The sequence below is a fragment of the Herpailurus yagouaroundi genome, unplaced genomic scaffold (genome assembly GCF_014898765.1).
Source record: "Herpailurus yagouaroundi ecotype Mexico unplaced genomic scaffold, PumYag 142, whole genome shotgun sequence".
Lineage (NCBI taxonomy): Eukaryota > Metazoa > Chordata > Mammalia > Carnivora > Felidae > Herpailurus > Herpailurus yagouaroundi.
The window spans coordinates 13,275,004-13,300,068 of NW_024412397.1; the positions used below are offsets into that span (position 1 = coordinate 13,275,004).

The window sequence follows — 25,065 nt, forward strand, 5'->3', positions numbered from 1 at the left end:
AGAAAGAAAGAAAGAAAGAAAGAAAGAAAGAAAGAAAGAAAGAAAGACATGAAGTTGAGGAGGAAGAGCAGAAAAGGCGAGCCCTCCAGGCAGCAGTACCCTCAGGGGAGTAAGAGGATCTTTGCACACTCAGGAGCCCAGCAGGAGTTTGTGATGCCTGAAGCCTATGGTGAATGGGGCAGGTGGAGGCACAAGCCAGGACAGAGGAAGAGCATGTCTTGTCTCCTTGGATAAGGAGCTTTCGTTTTATTTTAGGGAGAGTTATTGAAAGGATGTAAAGAGGAGAGTAATGTAATTAAATGTGCATTTTGTAAAGGTGACTCTGAAATCAGCCTAGGAAAAACAATGGATTGGAGATAGAGGAACTTGTTAAAATGTCCTTAGAGTTTATCCCGAGGGATATAGAAAGGTCCTGAATTGAGGCAGCGAGTAGACTCAAATTGGAAGTTGCCTGAGGGCAAAACTCTAAAGAACACTCCTATTTCAGAGATGAGTAGAGGAATAAAGATAAACAAAGGAAATGGAGATAAAGGAGAAGATAGAAAAACAGGAGAAATCAATGCCACAGAAACCACGAAAGGGGAAAGTTTTCGGGGTTGCTACAGTAGTGTGGGACACTAAGGAGGCAGATAAGATCAAAACTTTGCCAAGAGCCCAGAGCCCGGCATCCATTGGAAGCCATTAGTCACCTTGGTAAGAGAAGCTTCAGGAGAAGTAGAAGGTAGAAGGTGTATTGCAATAGAGAGAGCAGTGAGAGAGGGTGGAAAATGGATTCTGCCTATACAGAAGCTTGATTGGAGAAGCTTGATTTTTCAAGCTTAGATTGACGGAGTGAGATGTACAGAAAAGGAAGAGAATCATGGGGTAGCTTTAAAAAAAAAAAAAAAAGGAGAGAAAAATTTAGAAGAGGTGTACCTGGAGCACATTTATATGCTATGAGGAAGAAGACAGTAGAGTGAAGAGATTCCAGAAAAATACTGCTAGAAACATGTCACCAAGCAACTGGGGGTGAAGAGGCAAAAAGAAATGGATGAATTATCCATTAAACAAAGTATCCCCTCTGAAAATGAAGGGAAGGGGAAAGGGGGCAGGGTGTGAGTTAGATGTGGATCCCCCCCGATGGCCTCTATTTTCTTTGTCAAGTAAAAGACAAGTGGAGATGGGAATTTATTGCTTAAAAATGAAAACACATTATTCTGAGGTGGATGTGCTTCTACCTGTAGAAGAGAAGCTGAAACGTAAGACAACTCATGTCCAATCCTTTGTCTCCATATACAATTTGTTCCATGAACGTATATAATGTGTTCACCTTTAAGAAAGAGTCATACTGTTGCTTTGTCTCTTGAAAATTCCTCCATTAACTTTAAGATCACATTGCCTATCTAGGACAAAATATTCATCCTGTGTATATTACAACATATATTTCATTTCAGTATTAAATTAATTTTCTCTTAAAGAAAAAGACATTTGAAAGTTGAAAGTGCTTGTGCCAGGTATGGAAACTATTTTTGGGTACATGGCAAACGATTGGAAGATTTAGGATCAAGTCCCAGTCTGTGGTCATGACCAAGTGGAGAGCAGTGGGGTGGTGGGGGTGAGAGGGGGGGTGAGCAGAGCCATCCCTTCCCTCTGGCTGGTCATTCCAGGAGCCCAGAGCGGCAGCTCTAAGGAGCAAAGGGGTATCACCCTGAGGTCTCGGGCAACCCCTCATGATCCAGACATCCACCCACCCAAAGGCAGTGGTTGAAATCCTGTTACTGTGGTGATTCTCTGACCAGGGGAGGCAGCAAGTATACTGAAGAAAGCCCAGGCTTTTTTCCACTAAATCCACGACTTCCTGTCCTCACATGGGCTCCCACAGCACTGGGCCCTTCTCCTGTTCCAGGGCCAACTAGAAAAATCTAAGGCATCAGAGACCTGGAGCTCATGGCACAGACCTAGTTGAAACTGATGGTGGCAATAAGAGGTTGTTGGGAAACTGAGAGAAGCAGAAGAGATTTCAATAACTGTTGTGAGGAATGGGAGAAAGAAATGACCATGAGCGCACAGCTGACTGTCGGTCAGCACTGAGAACACCTAGCTAGGCTGGGATCCCAGGGTGTTGCGGTGGTGACCACATATCCAGGCGTGGCACAAGTGTCACGTAGGAGCTGAGGTGCACCTGCTGAGAGAAGTCATGGGGTTGATCCAGGTGGGGTTCTGTTGGGGGAAAGAGAGAGCCGATACGTTGAGAGCCGATGCAGAGAGGGAAAAACTGCAGAACTCAGTCAGTGCAAGTTGAAGAACAGGTAGAGTGCGCAGGAAATAATGAAAGACTGAGAAGTATGGGATGATGTGGCCACTAAGGGGAAACTCAAGTTGTAGATTTCAGGAGTGCAACATTCTGGGCGTTGATGAGTTTCAGGGTGTGGCTTGAGCATTTGTTACTGTAATGGTAGAGAGAGAGGGTCAGGAGACTATAAAGAGGGAAGGTGACCTCACAGCTGGGTGTCACAGGACACTGAACTTACCCAAAATGATAGCAGAGCTTGGGGGAGTAATGGAATGACATCCTCAGAGGTCTGACCAAGAGAGATTTAGCATGGACTTGGGGAGGAGGGAGAAAGTATCAGAGGTGGTGGTTAGGTCTTCTATGCTACCTTACTTTTTGTGAAGATAATTTATACGTTATTATTATCTTCATCAGTTCTCATAGACTCATCCATATTCAGATATGAGTAAAAAAAAAACTGTTGTAAAACAAAATGTAAAAAAATTGGAGATGATCTATCTTTGTACTGATCGGACAACTGAAAGTTAACAATAGTCACATCTTTAATCAAAACTAGTTTTTATGGGGCGCCTGGATGGCTCAGTCAATTAAGCATCCGATTCTTGATATCGGCTCGGGTCATCTCACGCATGGTTTGTGAGTTCAAGCCCTGCATTGGGCTCTGTGCTGACAGCATCGAGCCTTCTTGGAATTCTCTCTCTCCCTCTCTCTCTGCCCCTCCCCTACTCATGCTCTGTTCCTCTCTCAAAATAGAGAAACTTTTTAAAAGTTCTCATTTCATTTTATTTTTTATTTTTGAGAGAGAGTGTGAACACAAGCAGGGGAAGGTCAGAGGGAGAGAGAGAGAGAGAGAGAGAGAGAGAGAGAATCTTAAGCAGGCTCCACACTCTGCGAGGAGCCCAGTTTGGGACTCAGTCTCCTGAACCGTGAGATCATGACCTGAGCCGAAATCAAGAGCCGGACACTTAACCAACTAAGCCATCCAGGCACCCCCAAAAAGGACTCTTTAGAATAGCTACCTCTACTTGTAAATGTCTGGGAAGGAAAAGATGGCAGTGTCTCTATTTTCCATGTTCGTGGTCAGATCTCGTGTTCACAGTGCTTCTGGGTGCCCTGCTCCCCACACACACTAAGTGCTGGATAAGGGAACCTGGATGTGTGCTGTGAATAGTAACATGATAGACACCTCAACTTCCTGTTCAATAGAGTTGGCAGTCCCTCAGGAACTCGGCAGTACGTGTGGGAAAAGAGACACAAAATGTGGATCTGAACATACAGGGTGGCCCCTGTAAAGCTTGTGTGGGATTCTTCTTGGAAAGATTAAAAAACAAAGTGGCTTCATGCCTCATAATTGGCAGGCTGCCAAAGGGTTGGGAGTGGCGTCAGAAGGGGGCAAAGAATCCGTGTGGGTGACAGACAGAGGAGACGATGATGGTTGGGTGGAACACAGAATGCTGGCAAAGATACAAGTGGAGATTAGCCCGGAGAGGGCATGGAAGCAAAGCTTTACGGTTGTCTGACAAGTGGAGAATTAAAAAGGAGAACACACACGCCCTGAAAATCATGGGCACTGCATCTGCTTGAATGCATCTACTAACCAGCTTCCGGTGGTCACAGCAGCGATGGCTCGAAGGCATGGATCGAGCACAGTGGCACGGAGAACACAGTGCGGGTCTCCCTGGTCCTTGGGTGAGTGGGATGCCCCAGCAACTGCTCAGACTTCACGAGCAGTATGAGCAATTCACCTGCTGACCTCGAGTGAACCATATCCCTGCCTCTTTCCAGCCCGATCTGCCCCCCTGCCAGGGTCCTTACCTGCCTACGTCCCCCACAAGGAGCTCTTGTAAGTGATCGCCCTGCAGAGCTACTGCTGGCAGGAGAGATCACGGGGCACAGCTGAGAACAGAGGAGGTGAACTCAGCTCTGGGGATGCACAGCGATCCCAGGATCACAGAGCTTAGAGGAAAAGTGGGTAGACTTTTTCTGCTGCCCACGGACAACCCTAAATGAGCTGCCTTCTCCTCCCACCCGATTATAGCTCTGCCTCACTGCCAGAGAGCACTGTCTCTTCTGGTTTTGGAGCCTCTCAGTCTGGTGACCCTGAACGTGGGGATCGCTCAGCTAAAGAAGTAAAGCTGTACTCTGGAAACACAGTGATGATATTTCAAAGATATCTGGGAACATGATTAGCAGCTATAAGAAACAAAAAAATCACCATTGTCTGGCTCTGTAGAAAGACACAAGCCCTTTTACAGATGATGGATCGAACAAGACTAGGATCCAGAGTGGAAATAACCTTGTGACATGGGAGGCCGCACTTACCTTGTGAAAGTCAAACACTTTTTCTGCAAAAAGACCATTGGCAATGCTGAGCTCATAGTCCCTGTGGGATGTGTTTATGTCGGAGAGAACTCTCTTCAGTTGAGACTGAAGTCCTGCCTGTTATTGAAAAGATTTATAAAAAAATGTGTTATGGGATGGCAAATATATCCACGCTCTCATTTACACATGAAATAAAACATTTATATGTTTGTATAAACACAACATAGCACAACATAGTATATTGTGCTATAAAAGAACTGAAAAAGAATGATGCTCATAAAAGCAGCAATGCCACAGAAATTTACGATTTCTTGCCCTTCTCGGAATAGTATCTGTGATCAAAGTTAATTAAAAGTTTTACTAAAATAATTAACCTCAGAATAAAATTCTTAACAGCAGATAATGAATCTGCCTCATATGTGTGCTAAATAATTCATTCTACCTCTCTAAGTTGGCCATGGATATCGAAGGATAAAAGCAAAACATTTAGTTCCATACTGTCTTGCCAAAATCCAGCCAACACATGGTGAAATATTGGGAAATTAACAATTAGCAAGTAAATTATCAAAACTTGTTCCTGAGATACCACAATATGGCAACCCGAGTGAGACATACTCTTCTGCTTTGAGGAGACAGCGAGCATAATTAAATACATCGGCGAGACAGTAATTTCTCGAATTTTAGCCCCACATTCCCCTTCCCTAGAAGAACGTATTGTCTTTACCTGAGTGTTAGAAGAGTTTCCCCATCCTGAGACCCTGTGGAAGTGAAGTATCTGCAGACAGGAAAAGAGAAAAGCAGTTACCAGGTCCTGATGAACGAGAAGAGACCCCACAGAACCAAGCAAGGAAGATACTTCATTGTGAACGGCAGTATCTGTGTGTGTGCTTATTAGCACACCGGGCAGCAGGGACAGGTGCAGCCACCCTACTGACATGGTTAGAACACAGATTACTCGGGGCAAGTGCCACCAGCTGGCAGAGTGAATAAATTGATGGCTACAAAATGAAATGTGTTTGATAACTATTTTGGTTTGCTCATTCTGGTGGAACAATCTTACAATTACTCACTGACTAAACGTAGACAAGGATCAAAACGAATCACATAAAAAACTGAAATCAAATAAAAAACTTTGGGGCGCCTGGGTGGCTCAATGGGTCAAGCGTCTGACTTCGGCGCAGGTCACGATCTCGTGGTTCACGAGTTTGAGCCCCGCGTCGGGCTCTGTGCTGACAACTCAAAGTCTGAAGCCTGCTTCGGATTCTGTGTCTCCCTCTCTCTCTCTCCGCCCTTACCCTGCTCATGCTCTCCTTCTCCCTCCCTCTCTCTCTCTCTCAAAAATAAACAGACAGGGGCGCCTGGGTGGCGCAGTCGGTTAAGCGCCCAACTTCAACCAGGTCACGATCTCGCGGTCTGTGAGTTCGAGCCCCGCGTCGGGCCCTGGGCTGATGGCTCAGAGCCTGGAGCCTGTTTCCGATTCTGTGTCTCCCTCTCTCTCTGCCCCTCCCCCGTTCATGCTCTGTCTCTCTCTGTCCCAAAAAATAAATAAACGTTGAAAAAATAAATAAATAAATAAATAAATAAATAAATAAATAAATAAATAAATAGACATTTAAAAAAATGGAAACTTTATTTACCTACGTGGCGGCCAAGATTAGGGCTAATTATGTAGGCACCAAGACGGAAAAGGGAGAAGTAGTTACTGAACATCTAGGAAATCCTGAATGTGAAGCAAAATTGGGACTTGAGAGATGTAATTTCAGCTTCTGCAATTATTTGGAATTAAATCATTTTAGGTGTTTGCTTTTCCAGTGTGGCTCTTATAATCCTAGTGCTCTCATAATTGCTATTCTGCCCAAACTTTAATGTTCTGTTGCACTTTATCCGAATTTCCCCAGGCCCTTATGTCCACAGGATCTGAAATGCAAAACAGCTTCTCATAAAGTGTTCTACGCATATGATACTCGTTTATGCAACTGTCGGGAGCAAACCGAATGTGTTCTGCCTCCCAGGCGTGGGTGGATGATACACAGAAACAGCTAAGATTTTCTGTAAGAAAGATGTAGGTTTTCCTGAAGGGCTCGTATGTGCTACATTTGAACCATATCCCTAGTGGGAGGTGGAGGGAGGGAGAAGGGGTGAAGTCCATTAGAAATTACGCATGGGAATTTAATTAAGTCAGTGCTGCTATTAATGCCTCTGTGCAGGCTTTCAACTTCAAGGCTTCAGAACCCTAATCAATAGCACCATCTTACTGGGTAGGAGAAAATGGAACAGCTCAGTAAAATATATGAAAACATATGAAGGCTATGAGTGTCACTGTTAGTCTCAACAGGTCATGGAGAATTGGAGCCTACCTCAATTTCTACATACTCTTAATATGGAATAATAATTAATGAGATGGAGTGAGAGATAAGGCGCAGGTAACAAGGCACGTTCAATATACAAATTGGTAGTCAGTTTAAAATTCACTAGCGGGGTCTTTGCAGGCATCAAGGCACCATGCCTGGCAACAAGGGGATCATCCCGCCATCCCTCACCCCCCAGGACTGTGCCATTGTGGAGCATGAAAACTATCAGCCTCCTTTCTCATTTTGCCTTGACATTGGATAGATGGGTATTTGGGAATATATGGATGTACCAGAAACATAAACTATCGTGGGACAGGGTCAGGACTCAAAAATGCAAACGTCTTTCCTGAACTAACTTTTGTGGAACCCAAGCAATATTATAAAAGGTGTCTGAATCCCTAGTCATCCTTGTTAAGTTTTTGAATGAAGCTTTAACAAGCACAAACATTTAACATCATTCTTTGATCATTTCTAATTTTAATCTATTTTGATAATGATCTGGCCATCTCTTCTGATATTCCCAATTGGCTTTTAGTAAACCTGACTGGTACAATATTGAGGTGATACATACATGTTTTTACATTTTCAAAAACTCTAAGAAATTGTACATTCAACAATAAAACTGCCATGACTAAAGATGAACAGGGACACTAGTAAATAGTCAAACGTAATAAATATGAAATAAAATATCAAAAGGCATAGATATCACAATCCAACATGCTAGCAGTCCTATTATTCCCTGACTGACCCATGTAGGAAAAGCAGAATTTCTTTTTCACGTTCATAACTGGTAACATATTCAGATAACGACAAACAAGGAAAATCCTGGATCTACACAATGTAAGATATTTCAGGATCTTTGGATTGAGGGTAAAAAAAAGAAAAAGACTGGGGAGCCTGGGTGGCTCAGTCAGTTAAGCATCTGACTTTGGCTCAGGTCCTTATCTCGCAGTTCAGGAGTTCGGGCCCCGCTTTGGGCTGTGTTGACAGCTCAGAGCCTGAAGGCTGCTTCAGGTTCTGTGTCTCCTTCTCTCTCTGCCCTTCCCCCACCTCACACTCTGTCTCTCAAAAATAAATAAACATTAAAAATTTTTTTTTCCAAACAAAGACTATGAATTATCTGCATCCCAACGGACTTCTTTCTACCTGTGTATTCTTGCCAAATGATAAAACTATTATGTCTTCTCATAGAAGTGGCAGAATAAGTAACATATTACAGTGATTATTTTTGAAATGTTTTTGGTAAAACCCAATTGTTTTAGAAAATTCAAATTTGCCTAACTTTTAAAAAACACTGTGATATAAAGACATGATTTAAGACAAAAATTTATGACATACTTTATTTCAATGAAATGTTATGTGAGAGAAAAGAGAGGAAGCAGGCATCTCAAAGAAAACAAAACTAAATTTTAGAACCCATTGTATTTAAAAAGCACAGTAATATTAGAGCTAAATGAAAAAATATGAACCTGAACACATGATCTTGTAAATAAATGTACTTTTCTGCTTTTTCACTCAAATGGGAATCCGCCTGCTATGTCACCTGAACTCCACTGAATTCAATGCAGATTTCATGCCGATTCTGGATTTCAGTACTGTTATCCAGTAAAGGAATCACATCTTTGCTGAGAGTAGCTGACCTGTCTTGAACCAAGGAAATTCAGGACAGGCCCAGAACACCGGGTCAGGTAGCAAAGATTTAGAGTCATGTGAAAGGACTGTTTAAAAAGGATGAGTTTAGGGGGCACCTGGGTGGCTCAGTCGGTTTAGTGTTGGACTCTTGATTTTGGCTCGGGTCATGATCTCACAGTTCCCGGGACTGAGTCCCATGTTGGGCTCTGTGCTGACAGTGAGGAGTGTGCTTGGGATTCTCTCTCTCTCTCTCTCTCTCTCTCTCTCTCTCTCTCTGCCACTCCCCTGCTTGCTCGCTGTCCCTCAAATAAAAATAAATTTTAAAGACAAAAAAAGGGACAAGTTTAAAGGGATTTCTCCTGGCCCAACTGTGACCATCCGAGCATCAAAAATAAAAAATAAGAATGACCACTGGTCCATGGCAAGGCTTAAGAGAGACAGATAGATGGATTCCACAGAGACTAAACTGATCAAATATACATATGTGACACACAGTACCAAGTGTTGGGCACTGCGACAAGAAACTAACTGGGCCAGGGTTGTGGGGGCAAGAGGGGGAAGCTAAACAATCGATTTCCAAGGAGGTATACTGCAGAGGACTAAATATTTGTACAAATGAGTTATGTGAATGGTTTTGTGCCTACAGTTGTCATTTTTTTTCCTCTTACATACTTCTTTTTTTTTATTTTTTAAATTTATTTTGACAGAGAGAGAGAGAGAGAGCAGGGGAAGGGCAGAGAGGAAGAAAGGGTCCTCTTACCTGTTTCTTATAAGAGGTTGTAAGAGCAGGGGCTATAAAAAGTAATTCAGGAAAGGCACTGATCCCGTCAGTGACTATAAAAGAGCAGACCCCAGCAATACAGGCTCTTTGAATTCACTGTGACCCACCTCCCAAGGGTTGACTGGTCCCGCCAGGCAGCTTGGGAGGGGGGCAGGAGAGGGGCTCGCAAAGAGACCTCAGGAAATGAATCAGGCAACAGCCCAAGAAAGTTCCTAACCTGACATCATACAATAACAAGTAACTGTGTCTTCTGTCGTGTTAAAGGCATGGTGTTTCATCATAGGTGTGAAGTCTCCACGTCTTTGGAATAGAAACACCTTTTAAGCTATTTTTGAAGTGGATACCAACAAGTCCCCCCTCCCCCCCACCACCCTATAGTTTACAGGTAAGGATACTGAGGCTAACACAGATGAACTAATTTTCCCAAACCAGAATTTGGATCTAATTTTCTAACTCCAAGACCAAGTTGCCTTCCTTGGTTCTAAAGCATTATGTATTTATACTAATGAATGAATACATTTTTATTAGTGGCTAGGTTCCCCCCCCACACACCCCGCCAAAGGCTTTATATTTATCAAAGCACTAACTTCATAAAAACTGAGGCTTTGTAATGATGTACTTCGGGCTGCATTTCAGTTCGGTGGCTTTAGGGAGAATGGTTCTCGACTCTTTTGATTCTGCCTCCTGGGGGATATCTGGCAATATCTGGAGACATTTTTGCTTCTCACTACTGGAAAGAGGTACCCGAAGGGTATCTAGTGGGGAAAAGCCCCTCACAATGAAGAACTATCTGGCCCAAAATGTCCAAGGTTTTGAAACCCTGATTTAGAAGGTCACCCTGAATTTGAATCATAGCTCTGCCACTTGCTAGTCAAGATGGCACGGGAACACACAAAATCAAGGTAATATTACCTACTCTGATGTCATTGCGAGCAGCAAATAAGATATCTGTAGAGCTCTGCCCAGAGCCTGACACTGACGAGGTTCTCAGCAGTTATAGCTGCTGTCATCACATTAAAGGTGCTCAGTGTACTTGGCTGGGACTCACTCTGGCTCTTGGAAAAAAATGGCACCCTGAGGCCTGTGGTTTTTCCCTAGCAGCAAATATTCACTGAGCTATCGGGAGAGAGAAGTGAATTATTCTAATAATATCCTAATGAGTAATTCTAAATTACCTGCACAGACACTCTTTAACAAGTGCTTAGTTGTGAAAGGTTACAACACGGACCAGCTTCCTCTAGCTCCAATTTATGAACGAAAATAATGGGGGGAACAAGGGGGCAGAAAGGGATGACAAAGACCTCCACGTGCAGCGTGGACCTGCTGTCTCACCTGCCATGGAGCTCCTACAACTCCCGAGAGGAGAGGGAAACCATGATCGTTTCACTTCCCCGTCCAGCCTGGTTCGGGGTAGTGTACGAAGGGTAACGTAAAAAGCGCTTTCTATGGCTGTTGGTGACAATGTGAAAACCACTCAGGTAGGCTGCTGTTACCTGGAATGTACTATTGCATCATTTGTGCCCAGGTCATTCATGTTTAAGTTGGGACTCTAGCATCTTCTGGTTGTGCTTCTTTCTCATCTACTTCTACTCAGGCACTGGCTCCCAAGCCTTTGCGTGCACCTGCAGAGTTTATTAAACCACAGATTGCTGGGCTCCATCCCCATAATCTCTGATTCACTAGGTCTCAGGTGGGGTCCAGCGTTTGCATTCCTAACAAATTCTCCAGGGGGCATCTGGGTGGCGCAGTCGGTTAGGCATCCGACTTCGGCTCAGGTCATGATCTCGCGGTTTGTGAGTTCGAGCCCCAGGTCGGGCTCTGGGCTGACAGCTCAGAGCCTGGAGCCTGCTTTGGATTCTGTGTCTCCCTCTCTCTCTCTGCCCCTCCCCTGCTCGCGTTCTGTCTCTGTCTCTCTCTCTCTCTCAAAAATAAACAAACACTAACAAGTTCTCCAGGTGATGCTGATGCAGCTGGTCTAGGAAACACACTTCAAGAACTACTTGACCAAGGTAAAGAATCAAAGCGACAGTTTATGCTCTTGCAGAAAACAATCTACCCTAAAAGATTCATTGCCGGAACCATGGGCAGTGGCACAACCCGAGACTGACCTTATCAATCTGAGAAGCACAGTCACCTCGTGCACCCAAACGGACCAGGGCCAGGGCAGTGAAGATGCTCAGAGAAGAAAAGAACACATTTCCATTCCCTTGACTGTTATCCATCTCTCTGAACAGGTTGATGCAAAACTCTGCATTTGCTGCAGCAAGGGAGGCCATTGCGGAACGGTGCGCAGCCTACAGAACGCAGAGAAACGGGATGAGTTCCAAGTACACCCTCTGGACATAAGAAGGTTTTTATATTCATCTGTTGTTTTAGATCTGAAGCTTCATTTCTTCAGCTTTGGAGGTAACCATCAAATAACTCAGAACAAAAAGAAAACGACTTCCTCTGGTCCAGTGTCCTTGTTACCAACAACTCTAAAACGATCCCGCCTGGCAACATCATGATACATTCATCTTTTTTTACACGGACACACGTTAGTGCAGTGTCTCCATGTCTCTGCCTCTGCTCTCCTACTCACATCCAGGACGGATTCCCACTTGTCCTTGATGGGGCATTTCTAGCACCGGTGGCCTCAGACAGTTCTGTTCTCACCTCCTAAGCAGACCCCCTCCTGGGGCCGTTTAGTGAATCACCTCAACTTCCTAAGCTGAAATAGAGCAAAAGTGCTCTTTGCAGTAAAACAAATATTAGGACATTAGACAGTCTATTAAAGAAGCTATAGTCCTTGCTTTCTAAATCTGTAGTTTTAAAAAAGGTTAACATTTGGAGATTGAACACATAATTTCCTACTCTCCAGTACAGCCACCATACATGTGCTTAGAGTGATCCTATATCCTAACTCTTTTCAGGACTTCCCCAATTTCAAATATCTTGTATCCTTAATCCTGTAGTTGTTATTTTCACACCTTTTTCTAATTTAGGGGGAATGGAAATGCTATTAGCCATATTATGAATCACAAACACGCACATGACCTTCCAACACAGAGGTCTATCTCTTACCAGAGAACCTAAGGTATAACAGCTGATTTAGAATCTAGGATGAAAATGAGGCTGTCTTCAAATTCTTGATAATGTTTCCGAAATATAGAAGGCTGCCACCGGCATGGAATTCTTCAGGTATCTGCTCTGGTATTTCTTTGCAGACTTTTTCCACAATGCTCAAACGATCAGATCCGCAGTCCCACAGGTGGGGTTGCCCTGACCAAATGGATTAACATGGATCCTCCAAATTATTCTCCTTCAATATTCTGTGACATTACACCTAATAGTGTGGCAGGTTCCAAGAGTCCCTTAAGGGACCCACTGCTAATCCCAAACTTGTTACTAACAGTTGTATGACCTGGGTCAAGTCTTTCACTTCCGTAACCTTCTAAATTTCATCTTATTCAGGGTTGCCTGGGTGGCTCCGTCGGTTAAGTGTCCAACTTCGGCTCAGGTCATGATCTCGCGGTTCGTGAGTTCGAGCCCCGCGTTGGGCTCTGTGCTGACAGCTCAGAGACTGGAGCCTGCTTTGGATTCTGTCTCTCTCTCTCTCTCTCTCTCTCTCTCTCTTTCTCCCTGTTCCCTGCTTGTGCTCTGTCTTTCTCTCTCAGAATACACATTTAAAAAAATTTTTTTAAATAAATCAATAAATGATTTTTTTTCTTCCTAAAAGACCACAAATTGGACATTTCCAGAGTGTTCCTGAGGAACCCATATTCAACACTTCGTAATTTCAAGAGAACATCACTGATGCTGTTTTGCAAGGTCAACTTCAGCTTTCATAATAGGTCTCCACTCCTCAGTTATGACCCCAGAAATACAGGGTGAAAAAATCATTCACACTCAAACACTCTTCACTCCAAGAAAGAACATCTATGTTTTTTAATAGCTACCCAGAAAATGTAATGATTTCACATCACATCCATGTAAACTAGGGAGAAGAGCAGTGGCAGCTGTGATTTTAAGAACAGAAGAAACCCCTTCCTTCTAGCAAAAGAGAGAAGGAACCAGAAAAAGGAGAGGACACGGGATGAGACATGTTGGACAGCTTTATCTAATGAGCAGTACTGGCAGGGACTAAGCCCCCCGACTTTTCAGGGGCTCAAAGTCACATTTTGCATCGAAAGGTAAGTATTGCTTCTAAAATAGTTTTTAAAATGACAAAATTGAAATTAATGAATATACAGTAAATATCCTTAAATTGAAACATAAGTTGGTTTCTATATTAAAGTTTTTACTCGTAAGAAGTTCTTTAATGTTAGAGAGAAACGGTGGGCTGGACTCTCTCTTTAAACAATTTCCAAGACTTCAGGTCGATTGCTGAAAAGCACAGTAAATGACATTATTCACTCTTAGGAAAGTAATTTTAAAAGCAAAATTATAATAATCATTTCCAAATATTCACAGTGAAAATTAGAGGATTGTGGGTTCATTTTGATACATTCTAAAGAATATATTTGGTATATTCAATATAATTTGAATCTTTAAGACCTGATAAATTGAAAGATTTAAAAATGGCCCTGTTTGGGGACCCGCCCGTGTGTCCAAATGGGGTCTGGAAGCTACTTGGTGGTATATACTAACGTAGAACAAAATTTCAGTGCTCTTTTCTTTGGTCAAGCCCCGATTCTTCTCGAGGCTTTATAAAAGTAAAGGGCGAGGGGGTGAGGGGAGAACTTTTCGTGTTTTTAAAAATCATTTCTTAAATTATTTTCTAAGCAATAACCATGAATATTCATTTTCTGCTTTTTTAATCATCCTGGTGACTTTTCACAAAGCTATCACCATATTGAAGAGAAGCTACAAGGAATGTGTTCACTGAGGCAACTGAGTACACATTTTTATGAGTTAGATAAATTTTATGGCAGAGAAAAACCATCCTAGATAAATATTTAAAAATGAATTCAGACTTTCCGAGTTCTAAATTTTCAAGCAATGACTTTTAAAATGATAAACGGTGGGGCACCTGAGTGGCTCAGTCGGTTAAGCGACTGACTTCGGCTCAGGTCATGATCTCACAGTTTGTGTGTTCAAGCCCCTCATCAGGCTTTGTGCTGACAGCTCAGAGCCTGGAGCCTGCTTTGGATTCTGTGTCTCCCTCTCTTTCTGCCCTTACCCCACTCATTCTCTCTCTCTCTCTCTCTCTCTCTCTCTCTCTCTCAAATATATATAAACTTCAAAATTAATTAATTAATTAATTAATGGTACCAGATCACTTATCCTTAAACATTCCTGTACAGACATGTTTATGCATTTTGAAAATAAATGCCAAAAGTATGTTTCCACTTCACATACTTGTTTTTATCTTTCTCTACGCAGGTGCACGGTTAGTTTCCAGGAATGAAAGCAAGATTCTTTCCTTCTCTTTTGATATAAAGTCTAAATCCCATTGGCAAATTGATAACTATATTTAAGGTCAAATTACTTTTTATACACTCCCCAGATTCCATCTGGTGACATGAATAAATACTAGCATTAGTATTTATTGGAGTATTATTTCCTTATTATTATAAGGAAAAGTGTGATTTTCTTTTCTCCTATAATTACTTTGCATAGCATCTTTTAAAGAAATAAACAAGCACCAACAGAAATAAGTTAATACGCACAAGTATCCAGTGATTTGGGTCCCAGTTAAATAACTGAAGGAAGTTGAAGAAGAAAATAAGTTACGTGAAGCCACAGAAAATGTCAGCATGACTCTACCCATTAGGCCATGGTCCAGACATAGCAACGAAGGAATATTCTTTCCAAATCATGACAGAATCTGGCTTCGGATCAATTTTTCATTCCACTAAAGATATACTGTATTCTTACATTCTTTACACAAACATTTTAGTTTAATGTACAGACATGAAATTTACAATTTACAGGTTAACACAAACTAACAAAGACTCATGATGGTTTTTAAATCCCAAACATCCAACTTAAGGATCTAAAAGTCCACAGGAGCCCAAAGCCCATTCGCTTACTTAATGGTATATTTCAATCCAAGAAATGTGCTACCCTTCTTAACTACATTTTTCATGTCAAAACAAAAGGATACATATGTTCTCACTGAAGTTTTTTAAGTCTAATAAAAGGCAAGAAAAATAATTTTTAAAGCATAGGAAAAACTAGGGACAAAACACACTAAAAAACCCCATGAAATTATAGTGATATTTTATGGACCCAGACTTACTATACTTGATTGATAAATAATGTGCCTTAAATGATTGATCAAAATATTACCTAATCTCAGGATAATTTTGTTTATACAAGGAAAAGCAATCTTACTTCATGGTACATTGTTGAAGAAAATAAAAACTCCTATAGTTACTGAATTAGAATACACACACTGGGGGAGGGAGGGGGAAGCAGTAGGTAAAAACTACTATTGAGCATGCTTAATTTTTATTCCTATCATAGAAATCAGATGTAAGGCTATCAGTAGTTACTTTTCTACCCAAGTATTTTCAAATCTACTTCTTTCAGAATATGGTTTCAAATTTTGATAACTCTGTCATCAAAAACCTTGCTGAGTGATTTTTAAAGTTCAGTTCTCATCTCAAAACTTAGTATATTCCAACCCATAATGCCTTGGAGAAAAACACTGGAAATACAGAATCTAGATTTGTACAGAATTCCCCACCTGCTATTTGTTTCTCTATTCCAAAATGGAATATGAGGTATTCAACTTGTCGCTGATCCCCTGCATGATGGTGCCTGCCATCCTCCCCACGACACCACATACACTCAGCCATAGGCAAGCCAGAAGACAGAGAAGCTGACGACAGGACTCGACAATGACTTTGATGTTGTTTGATGAGTTCAGACCCTCAGGTACAGTGAAACAGCCACTGTTCTCTCTCGCACTCTCTCTCTCTCTACCTTTCTCTCTTAACCTCTTTGACTCTCATTCAAAGTGTCTGCCAGACTTTAAGTTGTGGGCTTCAGAAATATTTACCTTACTCTCTTCATAGAGGAAGTTAGCAGCTGGTTGGGTGAGTCTGAAAGAGTTCCTTGCATTACTCTGAAATATAAAGCCTCTGACTCAGACACTCCCTGCTTCCTTTTGTGATGACCATGGAAATTTTAAATAATGGCATTAAAATGCAATTATGTTAAGGCCCTTTATAAAGCAAATGAAGAGAAATGTGTCACATATGTCCTACAGATCCAATTCAAAGTAGTCAAAACAGATAGGTTTTAATAGTCAAATTTTAGCATGGAATTTTATCTAATTTGATATCAACATCACATCGTATTTTTATGTAGTATATGTATATATTCATGTATCGTGGGACACCTGGTATTTTTCCATATGGAAAGGCTTCCTCCCTAGAGGAGGGCAGAGAGCAAAGAGCTGGAGGACAGAGTGCGGGGAGGCACTGCTCTGGCCCCAAGACTGGGGATTTCTGTTTTTGGGAGAGTAGGGGAGCTCAGTCTTTCAGGAGTCGTCAGGTTTTACTTCACATAGATAGTGTTTCTCATTTTGCCTTACACGCTATTCCTACAAGCGTTCGCCCACCCTGCCTTCATTTAGTTGTATGTTTTAATGCTAAAAGGGAATATCCTGATCTCCTGATCATTGAAAGTTGAAAGTTCTCTAAGGTGAATATCCCATCAGAGGGATAGATGTGTTAGAACGTATATAAAACATGGCGTAATACCTATCTCCACCGGAGAGGAATGAGCTGGTGATAGGAACCCTGGAAACTAAACAAATAACAAAAAAGGGTGGGGGGGAATATAATTGTTAATTAGTGAGAAAGCACAGATTCCACATGAAACATATCTCCCACTACACTTTTTTTTTAATGTTTATTTATTTTTTAGAGAGAGAGAGAGACAGAGACAGAGTGAGTGGGGGAGGGGCAGAGAGAGAGGGAGACACAGAATCTGAAGCAGGCTCAAGGCCCTGAGCTGTCAGCACAGAGCCCGACGCGGGGCTCAAACTCACAAACCGCGAGATCATGACCTGAGCGGAAGTCGGACGCCTAACCGAATGAGCCACCCAGGTGCCCCCCCCCCCTACTGCACTTTATAGTTCAGCTCTGGATAATATTCTCTTAGTTGTAATGATTTAAACAACCAAGTACTGATCTAAACAAGACTCATGATTTCTAAGGATGCTGGGAGGAAATTGTAGGGGGTGGGTGGGGAATGGGGAATCCAGGAAGCATATCTTCCTTCCATGAAACGAAGTCTACAGATAATCCATAAGAGTAAAATGTAAAACAAAATAAAACAACAACAACAACAAACCCAAAAAACCAAAAACAAAAAACAAAAAACCAAGCAACATTAGCATGGTATTGAGATATCTGGAGAAAGATACAAGCACTTGAGATTGGAGATAAGTATACACCCATGAAATCACCACCACAATCAATCATACTTTAATGAAGTGGTTTTAAAAACAGAAGCATTGAGAGTTGTTTTTCCTGTTATGGGAGAAGCAGGGTGAGAGGGGGAAGGAGGAGGGCACTGCTGGTCTACTCCATCAGCTCGGAGGTCTCCTTGGTCTCCTTTAGAGACCATTCACTGCTTAGATCCTATATGAACTTGGCAAATAGATGGATAAAATACTAGATCTAGGAATCCATTCCAGCCAGGCAACTCAACTAGCTGTGTGACCTTGAGCAAATAACTTCATTTCTCTGAGCGCCCCATTTTCCCATCTGTAAAATAAGAATTCAGATCAGTTCTATTTTTATTTTTATTTGAAAACATATGAATGCATGTGCACATACGTAGAAACTATATACACCAGTACAGCGTTGGCTGCAGGATGGGCCCTCGAAAATGTTAATCCTCCTCAATGCTCACTTTGCCTTTGCTATATCGTATTACCTGTGATTACACACAGTATAAGAAGTTGGATCACTTCAACTGTTTTTATGTAGCATTCTGCCTTCCAGAATCTGGAGTTTTACTGCTACTATCCCTGTAGTGTGATAGTTCCATCCCTCTGAAACAATACAGTGATACATAATATATGGAGATTTGGGGGGCACCTGGGTAGCTAAGTCAGTTAAGCATCCAACTCTTGATTTCAGCTCAGGTCATAATTTCATGGTCTCATGGGAACAAGCCCCAAGTCAGGCTCTGCTGAGCCTGGAGCCTGCTTGGGATTCTCTTTCTCCCTCTCCTTCTGCCCCTCCCCTGCTCTCTCTCTCTCTCTCTCTCTCAAAATATTTGAGAGATTTTCATCCTCCTTCATAGGAGGAATGGGGAAGGCTTTTAGGACTAGTGGGCAGTTGGGAGTGAAAGCTGAGAGTTAAGAGTGGGGGAAGGGACCACTGTTGGCATGGAGCTTGATATGTGGGCAAAAGAACTGAGTATTCAATTGGTTCCAGTTTGCCTAAAAGTCCCACATCCTGGGACCCCCTCAGTCCTGGTTGGATGCAAGAACAGTTCCCAGACCGTTGCTCATCTAGCCCACCCCAAAACTGTGCTCCACAGCAGGTCATGGTCATTCAACTCAAACTATCTTGAGACAGACATGTATTCCTGACGCTAAGAATATGTCCTCGTCTGCTCACTGATGCCTGAAATCACCGTGACTGGTGGGGTCCCAAGCCACAGTCAGAAGTAAGGCACAAAAGACTACACATATTACGATTCCCTTTATGAAAAGATCTGGCCAAGAAAAATTGCATTTTTAACGATGTCTACATAGGTGGGCAGACTATGTATGTTAAGGGAATGATTCCCTTTACTTAGCTCTACTTACCTCTTGGGGGAAGGAAGTTTTTGTTGGTGAAAGAACGAGGAGGGAGGTGTCAGAGGTTCTGAAAATGTTCTATTTGTTAAACTGTGTACATATACAACTGCATATGTAAATATGCATACATAAAACGTATGTATGTACTTGTATGTATCCAAGTTATATTTCATAATTTTAAAAAGTCGGTCAAAATACATAAGGAAATAAAATACCTCCGAAATAGGAGCAAGTGCGTTGTACATTAACTGATAATTGGTCTATTCCTGAGTGCAGATTTTGATGGAGGATGGGCTGGGGACCCTGAGCCCAAGATAAACAGAGTGGCAATGAGGTAAAGAGTAGGATGTCGGAGAAGGCCAAGAGACCGGACCAACACAGTGCATGATGGAGACCAGGGGTCCCCGTGTTCCCTCCAGCAACGCCCAAACCTAGCAATCCCTCCGGAGAAGTGACCTGGAGAGATTTCAGGCCTCTGCATGAGATCATTGGCCATTTTTCTACATCTTTCTGGAGATTCAGCAGGGAGCTTTCCTCTTCCCTACTGCAGCAGAAATGGGAGAAGCCTTTTGAATATGCAAATCAATAATGCATATTCATACCCACATCCCCGGTGCACAAATGCAGTGATGAGAATCTGATCTCCTTTTTCAAAGTGATGCATTCTCACAAAGGAAATATTTCCATGCTGCTCTGGACTGTTCAGCCTCCATGTGTTCCCTGCGCACTTAGGAAGAGGACAAAAGCTGAAAGAAGCAAGCTGAAAGCCTGAGTCACCACCCGCCAATAAAAAGAAACAAGCGTCCCTAGGTAGATTTTTTTCTAAAAACCTTAGGATTAGGTGTTAAAGGCTGTCTGCAGGTGCAGTCTACACCCTCCCTACCCAAGCACCTGCTTATTGATGTGTAGACTTACCTTCTGGGATGGATTCCCTGTGACTCAGAGCAAGCACTGTCTCTAAAGAAGCTAACAAGCATTTAGACCTTCGCCCCAGGTTTCAGAATAGTCTCTGGATAAAGACGGTCATTATGGGATTCACTCAGTTTGTATGTGAGTCAAATTAAAAAATTGTTTTTAATTTTTATTTGTCTTTGGGGGGGAGAGAAAGTGTGAGTGGGGGAGGGGGAGGGGCAGAGAGAGAGAGGGAGACACAGAATCTGAAGCAGGCTCCAGGCTCTGAGCTGTCAGCACAGAGCCCAACACAGGGCTTAAACTTACAGACCACGAGATCATGGCCTGAGCTGAAGTCGGACGCCTAACCTACTGAGCCACTCTGGTGCCCCAAAATGTAAAGGTGTAACTTGCCCATCTCTGTTCTTTACAATGCCAATGGTTTTAATGTAAACATGAAAAAAGAAATTCAGGATCTATGGCATTTATCAGTCTGTCTCAAAACATATCCTTTGTGAGAAGGATCATCAACAGATTAAAAAAAGACAGCAGAGACTCTGTGAGTTTTCTACAAAGTTTTATCACACCTTGTCGATGATCTCTAATCCTCTAATTCCTTTCAACCCTATCCTGTGTAAATGTGCTTAGCTTAAGGGCCTAAAATAGAATTTAATACAATATTTTCATCATTCCTCAGACTCAGATGTTCGTCTGGACCTCAGACTATTTTCACTGGTTTCTCTTTGTCCTGTCCTCCATCCTTCCCCTACTTTCCCTTTATCCCAGTTTTTTTCTGGCCCGAAATTTTCCAGAAACATATCTGTTGGGTTTGTAATCCCACCTGGCTTCTCTAGATGCACACCCTGAATGCAGCAGCCTCAGGTAGAAGCTGAAACTTGGGGTGTTAGTTCATTCTTGTCACTCAGCCAGACTCTTCTCCACCCTTCTGATCTGGCAATGGAAAGCCACATCTACAACACCTAGATTCTCCCTCCTAGAATACTGGCTAGAGTTCATCGAAATGGGTTTGCCCCTTGCTTAAGTGGCCACATGTAGACAAAGGTAGGTTGGGACCAACTGGGTGCTGACACCTTTACCATCAGAACATACCATACTGGGGCATACATTCCAGTGTCTGTGCTAACATCACATGGTTGAGCTCCTTGCTGTATCCACCCGCGTCTGCTGTGCACAAAAGGAACTACAAGCCTACTTCTTCTCGCTGAATGTTTTCCAAAGAGTCGCCAACGCTTACCCAAATTACTGGATCCTCTATTGTAAAGAGCTATTGGAATCTGAAGGGGCCATAATCTTACAGTGGCTTGTCAATTTTGTCTAGTCTTGTTTCTTTCCCAGGAAGAAGGAGATCCAACTAGCTTATCCAAAATCAAATGGATCATTTTTTTTTTCAACGTTTATTTATTTTTGGGACAGAGAGAGACAGAGCATTAACGGGGGAGGAGCAGAGAGAGAGGGAGACACAGAATCGGAAACAGGCTCCAGGCTCTGAGCCATCAGCCCAGAGCCTGACGCGGGGTTCGAACTCACGGACCGCGAGATCGTGACCTGGCTGAAGTCGCACGCTTAACCGACTGCGCCACCCAGGCGCCCCTCAAATGGATCATTTATTTCCATGATGGTCTATGAGTAATATAACAGTAGAGAAAAATAAAGTCACAATGAATCCGGGAAACTTGATTTTGACTTAGCAGTTTCAATAAATTTTCTGATGGAGAAGGCTGCTGTTAATACGGAAGACAGGGTTACAGATGGATTTCCTGTTCTCTGTATTCTCATTGCACAGAGCTGAAATACGTTGAATTCCAAATTCTTCCTACCATCTATCTACCTGTTGTAGGCAGAAAGTACTTCCAAGTGGTGAAACAGCCAATAGGTAAAAGGTAAAGAGATTCGAGTGACACATAAACTGGCCAATCCTCCTGGAATTACCAAGAGTCAATCATAATTAAAGTTCTCATCATTGTTTCCTTCTCCACTTTAACCCAGGCAACTCTCTTACTACCGTCTTTGCAATAGGCTGTTTAGAACTAACCAATCCCAAAGTGACGTAAGTCTGGGAAGGAAGTTCAGCCATGGGAACTGGTGTGTCACGTCAATTCTTCTCCTTTGCCACACGTCAACAACCCCAATTTCCAAAGGCCTCACTGGTTCATGAGTACAGATGAGGTTTCATAAATTGTAATAAGCTAAATTTGACTGTCTCTTGCCCTCACTTATTTACCCAGGACTGAAGCCTGCTATGATGCTTGAGGGTTCCCAAGGAAACAAATTTGCTCACCAGCTGGAACCACCACATAAGCCTTCCATATTTCTTGTCTGTTCTGGTACCTTCATCAACATCCTCAACCTCCAGGATCCTTGAGGCTCCCTCACCCTTGTTACTGCTGCTGGTGCTCAATGAGGGAGCACTGGTGTCCCTACCAAGAATACCTTCCTGGTGCCCTCACAACTGTCATGGAGGGGTTTTCAACATCTTCACTTGGCCCCATGAAGAAATGGGAAGAAGTTCCCTTCCCTGCTCATATTATACTGTATTGCCAGGCACCTAGCAGGGATGCATCTCCCAGGATTTGTCATCTTAACAGTTTCTTTGGCTGATGCTTATCCTTAGGACCAGACGAATAACAGAGGTTCCTCTGTTCTTGTTTTCTCACTCGCCCATGGTGCCCATAAATGCCTATGCATGAACATCCTTTGGATAGGCTCCTTGCCTCAATTAAACAATAATAAGTAGGCACTTTGGGGGACTACCGAGCCATCATATGACCCAAATATGTCTGCATTTTCTTTAAAGTAACTACTGCACTTTCTATCTTTAACATTTAATACAAAGGCTTTATCTGAAGCATGTTTTTCTGTTACTATCCTCAAATGGCCCACTAGGCATATATTCTCTTTAAAGGCATAATATAAAGTGAATAAAATGCCCACTCTTTCCAACAGAAGTCTGGGGAATAAAACAAAGTAGTCTATCTAGACCCAAAGGCATCTCTCTTTCTTCCCTCATGTTTATGACAGCGTCTGGTATTTCATTCCGCCTTAATAAATACTATTGAATTAATGAAAGGGCTTAGGTTAAAATAAATGTTATGAAAGAAAAGCAAACAAGTGAGAGCTCTATGGAAGGAATAATTAATTGGAAGTGGGAGTCTTAAGTAGGCCTCAGAAGTGAGCAAGCATTTGAGCTGGATCTTGGGAAATGGAGAAAATGAGAGGCATTCTGGGGAGACAGAACAGCAGGAGTGCAAGCCCCTGGGAAGTGCTGTACACAGTGTGCTCTCGGAATAGCCCGGCAAGTACCTAGTGAGGTGGCACGAAGGGCTGGAGGCCCCGTAGGCTCTGCGGCCTGGATAGGTGACGGACGATGTCATGAACAGAGACAAAGAACCCAGCAGGAAGAGTATGCGGGACAGGAGAAGAAGAGGTAACAAGGTCTGCTTTTGATATGTTGAATTTGAGATGCCTAGAGGACATCCAGCTGGAAAAAAAAAAAGTACTTGGAAATTCAGGTCTGTCTATGAAAGAGGCAGTTGGCGATGCAGATGCGAATTTAGGAATCTTTGACACTGGGATGGTAACTAAAACCATGACTGAGATTACCAGACAAAGGGTCCAGAGCAAGAAGACTAAAACCTCATTGGGAGGGATCCCTGAGACATTTCTCCATTTACAAGATAGGCACAGCAAGGATCTAGACCCCTAATGAGACTTACAAAGTCCAGGCAACCAGCTGTGGCTAGAAATTACCCGAAGAGGAGCTAAGTAGCAAGGTCGCGTGACTTCTCCGCAGTAGCAGCAGGAAGTCCAAGAGCAGCACAGAGAAAAAAAAATGGTTGGGTTTTGAATTTTAAATGCAGATGAGGTGGATTCAAAGTTAGTGTTGATGAAAATGTGGTTGAAATGGTGGAGCACAAAGTTCAGGTTAGACATAGCGTAGTAAAGACAGAGCATGACCGTCTTCACAATATCCCAGAGCAGAGACTGTTTCAGAACCACGGACATCAACACATGGGGCTCCCACCTGAAATTCCTGTAACTGCCCTGAGCATGGTGAGCCTTGGCGGGCTACAGAGAAGATGGAATGTGGGGCACCTGGGTGGCTCAGTCAGTTAAGCATCCGACTCTTGGTTAAGGCACCAGTCATGATCTCACAGTTCATGGGATCAAGCCCTGCGTTGTGCTCTGCAGTGACAGAGTGGAGCCTGCTTAGGATTCTCTCCTTGTCTCTCTGTCCCTCTCTCTCTGTTCTTCCCCCATTCATGGGTGTGCTCTCTCCCTCTCTCAAAATAAATAAATAAATACACAAATAAACAAACATTTTTTTAAATGCTTATTAAAAAAATGATGGAACATAAGATTATGCACATCACTATGCTGGAAGACAAGATGTTACTAAGCATGTTTATTGGGAATGTGGGCCACACAAAGGTCAGTACATGTGACTGGGGTAAAGGGCTCAAAATTTCAGAAGTGGACCCTCTTCAGCAGATAACAAGGTCCACATGTGCTCAGAGAAATGGGCAGCTGAGGAAGACAGGAGGCTAGATATTAGATGGCATACCAACGTGAATGTTCAAGCCAGGAACGCTTGGAAGCAAAATCAAAAACAGTAACTAAGATGCCAAAGTCCTCTAGAGTTCTAAGGGGGTAACTAAGAATCTGGCAGATGGGAGAAAGGCAAAAGGGCAATACAAGAAGATAGAAAAATTCTCTGAAAATAATGGTGGGGAGCCAGAGTAAACCTCCTACCTTCTTCTCCTGGCCTCAGATAAGGAGTTCATAGGGAGTAAACAGCTTCCATTGAGAAGAATTTGTAGCAAGTACTCAGAATAAATTCAGGATTATATGAGGTATGGGTTGAGGAGGCTGTGAACTCTGATTAGAGAGCTCTGTAGTTGGGCTGAGAATACACAGTTTCTGTGGTGAAAGAATACTAACGGGAAGGGCATACTGGAGGGTGCAAATCTAGAAGGGTGCTCTGAAAGGGGACTGGCCTACGGCTTAGTGCTGACTTTCCCAAGGAACAGAACAAAAACTCTTTATT

At 42.7% G+C, this 25,065-nt stretch overlaps 1 protein-coding gene and 1 long non-coding RNA gene across 4 annotated transcripts in view; one reads left to right on the forward strand and one right to left on the reverse strand.

The window, feature by feature from the left end:
* SERPINB7 (serpin family B member 7) overlaps positions 1-25,065 on the reverse strand; it is a 52,422-nt gene that overhangs the window by 9,829 nt on the left and 17,528 nt on the right. The window contains exons 1-4 of one of the 2 annotated variants that reach the window (XM_040478615.1): positions 16,347-16,404; positions 11,467-11,652; positions 5,319-5,369; positions 4,595-4,711 (exon numbers count right to left, since the gene is read on the reverse strand). In XM_040478615.1, the coding sequence (XP_040334549.1) occupies positions 4,595-4,711; positions 5,319-5,369; positions 11,467-11,634 (336 nt within the window). In that variant the 5' untranslated portion in view covers positions 11,635-11,652; positions 16,347-16,404. Of the gene's footprint in view, positions 1-4,594; positions 4,712-5,318; positions 5,370-11,466; positions 11,653-16,346; positions 16,405-25,065 lie in introns of those variants that run through there. The other variant, XM_040478616.1, reaches the window with a different exon arrangement.
* The window catches only part of LOC121032828 (uncharacterized), a 28,450-nt gene continuing 19,110 nt past the window's right edge, over positions 15,726-25,065 (forward strand). Inside the window, exon 1 of one of the 2 annotated variants that reach the window (XR_005791506.1) lies at positions 15,726-16,222. This is a non-coding gene — a long non-coding RNA (uncharacterized LOC121032828). The remainder of the gene's footprint in view (positions 16,223-25,065) is intronic. The other variant, XR_005791505.1, reaches the window with a different exon arrangement.